The sequence below is a fragment of the Triticum urartu genome, chromosome 2 (assembly GCF_003073215.2).
Source record: "Triticum urartu cultivar G1812 chromosome 2, Tu2.1, whole genome shotgun sequence".
Taxonomy (NCBI): Eukaryota; Viridiplantae; Streptophyta; class Magnoliopsida; order Poales; family Poaceae; genus Triticum; species Triticum urartu.
Genome location: NC_053023.1, coordinates 621,545,029 through 621,549,115, shown reverse-complemented (window position 1 = coordinate 621,549,115; position 4,087 = coordinate 621,545,029). Strand labels below are relative to the sequence as shown.

At 45.6% G+C, this 4,087-nt stretch overlaps 1 protein-coding gene across 1 annotated transcript; it reads left to right on the top strand.

The window, feature by feature from the left end:
• The first annotated feature begins 524 nt into the window (after positions 1 to 524).
• Positions 525 to 2,719, top strand: LOC125539245 (uncharacterized membrane protein At1g16860-like). The gene is made up of 4 exons (XM_048702652.1): positions 525 to 1,023; positions 1,608 to 1,763; positions 2,151 to 2,362; positions 2,454 to 2,719. Exons 1-4 carry the CDS (start codon positions 619 to 621, stop codon positions 2,650 to 2,652), a joined length of 972 nt encoding a protein of 323 aa, XP_048558609.1. The 5' UTR covers positions 525 to 618; the 3' UTR covers positions 2,653 to 2,719.
• The last annotated feature ends 1,368 nt before the right edge of the window (positions 2,720 to 4,087 follow it).

Genomic DNA, 4,087 nt, shown 5'->3' with positions numbered 1-4,087 from the left:
GTATGACAGTTCCCCACGTCATCAACCACTTTTTTTTGAGCATCAACCACTGGTAATTACACCATTATATACCGGATAAGTAGACAGAGATAGGAGTATGTACGTGACCACAGGCTTCTGCTTCTGGGCCCACGCGTCAGAGAGCTGATAGGCATGCCTGTATCATCGCATTGTGGAAGCGTACGGTGCCAACTGCTTCACTGTCAGTCACTCAGTCCAGTGAGCACGCTCATGTGACCACTGAGCACGCCAAGTCTGATAGCGTGGTCTCACTTCTGTAGCCACACTGCACCGCACTACACCCTCCGCTGACAAAGCGGTCGAGCAATATTCGGGCCCACACGTCATCTTCTTAGTCCTATACCATCGCCGCATGGCCTGTCTCTAATGTACCGCGTGTACCGATGACTGGTAGGTGGGACTGAGGTGTGCGTGTCCCCACCTGTCATCGTAAAGATGCGCGCCGCGCTGGTTCCTCTTTTCCTTAAACCGCACGCCAGAACCAGGGCCAAGCCCACCACCGGGGAAAGAGCAGACGACGGAAAGGTCAAAAGGCTGGGAGCAAAACAGTGACCACGGTAGGAGTACTCAGCCAGCGGAGCCGAGCGGCTGACAGATATGCTTCCGGGAGGGGAAGACGGCAAGCGGCGCGGCGCCACCGCCGACCGCGACGCCGCCGACGCCGACGCCGAGGCCGGCGCCAGCGCGGCCGCCCTGAACGACCTCTGCGCCACCGCCGGGGACGCGGGCCGCCCCGTGCCCGCGCCGTTCCCGAGGGCGGCGGCCTGGGCGGTCGCGGCGCTGCTCGCGGTGGGGATCGGGCTCGGCGCCCTCGTCCTCGCCGTCGTGCGCAGCCCCGTGCTGCTCGTGCTCGCGCTGGTCCTCTCGGCGGCCGTGTCCACGTTCCTCCTGTGGAATGCCGCGGCCGCGGCTTCCGGCCGCGTGCTGCGGCGGTTCGTCGACGGACTCCCGGCCTCCAGCCTCCGCGTCGCCGCCGACGGCCAGCTCGTCAAGATTACCGGCGTACGTTTTACGACTGCTTATGCATTTTACCTGTTATCAATCGCAATTGCGATGAAATTGATCTAACAAGTCCAACAAGTGTTCTGTTCTGAAGTCTCCTGCCTGCTGAAATTCAGCCGCCATTTAGCGTGGCAGTGAATTCAGTAGCATTTTGTATGGAGTATACTAAGTGTATCGATTGCTAAGATAAGATATGTGGAGTATAGTGCGTGGGACGTGTAGCCATTCCGCATTTTGTGGCAATCCCACTCATGTGCCGTGTAGTACAGGTGCATCAATCTTTTGGATGGGTGTATGCTCGTTGACCTTATCTTGAAAGTTAGTTCGCTCAGATTAGATTGCTGTGAATAGAAGCTTCGCTGGCTGGATATTACTATAATCTTGCAAGGGGAAAAGAGCTGCCTACTTTATTTGCCAAGTTTACAGAAGTAACTTCTATGCAAAGAGTAATGATCGTTTCTTTTGGTTTCTCGGCTTGTCGATTCATTGTTGTGGTACAAGCATTGTTTTCCTTGTGTATTTACCATGTGATTATAATGGTTTGCCAATCTCATATATGTTGTAATGTTCCTTCTTTTATGCAGCTGGTTTCATGTGGTGATATTTCGTTGATTTCTTCATATGAGAAGGTGGAGAACTGTGTATACACCTCTACGCTGCTAAGAAAATGTGGTAGATGGGGTTCTGAGGTGGCAAATCCTAAAAATAATTGTTCCAGGTGGAAATTGACACATGCTGAGGTAAGAATGCTCTGCGGTTATCTACATCTAATTTGCAGAGATTTATTTATCCTTGTATGTACCACACACATATTTCATTCATCTTGCACCTATCTCATCGTAATTTTGCTTCTTTTCTGTAATGATTATGTATTCTGCTTATCATGCCTTAAGCTAGTCTACGCACCACAATTGTGTTACAAACATACTATCAGTTTATGCAGCAAGGGTATTCCCTATTATTTTAGCTCCTTTTCCAGAATAATTATGGTAAGCAACAAAATGCACCAAGGGTCAACCTTTGTAACTCCATAGTGCTTTGCCGTTATTGTCGATTTGTAGTACCTAGTGAGATACTACAGACATATGCTATTTTTTCTCATTTGAACATTCTGTGGAGTTTGGCAGAGGTTTGCTGCTGATTTCTACATAACAGATGCAAAATCAGGTAAAAGAGCCTTGGTGAAAGCTGGGTACCACACGAAAGTTGTTCCATTGATCGATGAAAATGTTTTGGTTACAACAAGCAGAAGTACCGATCTATCTTCAACCTTGAAATGTTGGCTACAAGAAAGAAATCTTTCTTCTGAAGAAGCTCAGCTTATCCGTCTTGAGGAAGGGTAATCAAATTTGTCCTGAATATCCACACCTTTTGTTTGTATCTTTGTAGATCGAGCCATCGAAAACTTACATGATTGCACAAACTTGTAGATATATCACGGAAGGAATGAAGTTGAGTGTGACCGGAATTTTGAGCAAGAAGAATGGAGATTTCATGATATTTCCTCCCCGTGAACCTATATCTACAGGTTGTGTGTTGCTGTCATCTCTCCTTCCAGCTTACTTTGATGGAATAGTTCTGAGACTAGTAGACAAGAGTTATTTTATGCCACATTCTGGAATTTCATGAAATATTATGACAATTCATGAGATGTAACAGCTAACAATTTTTAATCCAATACCCTTTTCCCCTGAAATTGTCTTCTGTACTGTACCACAAACTTTGCTTGAGGGCACATACGGCTTGTTTTAGGTAACCCTATACATTAGAATGTGCTCCCTCCGTCCCAAAATATAAGATCATTTTTGACACTACTCGTTGTGACAATGTGACGTCTCCTATCCGGCAACAGATCATGTTGTCTTACTTCATTCGCTGTTTCGGTGGTTCCCGCCTTATCGGCCTGTTGCTATAGTGTCACCATTTTCTTTTGTTTCTCCCTTGGTAGTGTGGCCAAAACTGTAAATTTATTTGCAGTGTGCTGTACTATCACCATTTTGTTTTGTTTGTCCCTTGGTAGTCTGGCCAATACTGTAAAATTATTTGCAGTGTGCCTAACAGAAACCGACATAGTTTGGTTGTCAGACCACTGGAGTAAATACCCGTGCCTGTATTTTACCCGTCTTAACTAATTTAAGTTTGAAGATGTGATGCTCTTCATAACAGAATTTGTATGATGCTTTTGTTGTAGAAGAATTAGAATTTCATATTTTATTTTCAGATTGGGCATTATGAGCTCAGAACCTGTGCAAAGATCATGCAGTCCCCATCTAGGATCCAATCATATTTTCAGGCTTTCCGAAACATTTGTTTCTGGAAGGCAGCATTGTCAACCAGAGAACACATTTTATTGGATGATTAAATCTTCCTTCCTTTGTTGGGTTGCTGTCAGTCTGCGTAGCTTTCAAGCGCCCTCAATGGCTTTAGTAAATCAACACAAGTCACCTTTAAGACACTTAACGGGACCCCAACCACAATTTAACAAGCATCAACCAGAACTTAAAAGCTGTGTATCACAGATGAGGACGTTTACAGTGTACTGTAGTACTAGTACTCTACAAGGACGGTACTGTACTGTAGTGGGCCTTCCTCCGGAACTGAAATGGAAGTACAGTGGTAGTGCAGACTGGCAGTGTTGCTGCTACAATTTGGGCCTGCTTAGTTCGCAGGATTCTGAACACGCGGATAGAGAAAAACACAGGAATATATGATAGGAATGCAGGTTCACATAATTCGTGGGTAGGAATTCTAGAAAGAGGTCCAGGGGATCCAGTATCTTGCTAGAACAAGATATTGGGAACTTCTGTCTTATCTTTCTCCAAAAATCTACAGTATACCGTGTGAATGTTCCCTCAGAAACTTGTGAAATTTCTGTGTTTTTCCTTGAAAGCGAGATCAAAGGAAATTCTACTCCACTTTACATTTCCTTCATTCCTTTGAACCAAACAAATTAATAGTGCTATGAAATAAACAAGCCCTGCAGTTGCATCACTCGTCTTGATGGTACCAACTGGCGATTATTAGCTTGAAGCACACATGTAAGAGCACACAACTGAATCTACAG

Bases quoted from the DNA above. Each gene is read 5' to 3' on its own strand.
- LOC125539245 (XM_048702652.1), top strand. From the start codon at position 619: ATGCTTCCGGGAGGGGAAGACGGCAAGCGGCGCGGCGCCACCGCCGAC. The intron at 1,024-1,607 runs GTACGTTTTACG...TCTTTTATGCAG, and splicing joins AGCTCGTCAAGATTACCGGC to CTGGTTTCATGTGGTGATAT. The intron at 1,764-2,150 runs GTAAGAATGCTC...GGAGTTTGGCAG, and splicing joins GGAAATTGACACATGCTGAG to AGGTTTGCTGCTGATTTCTA.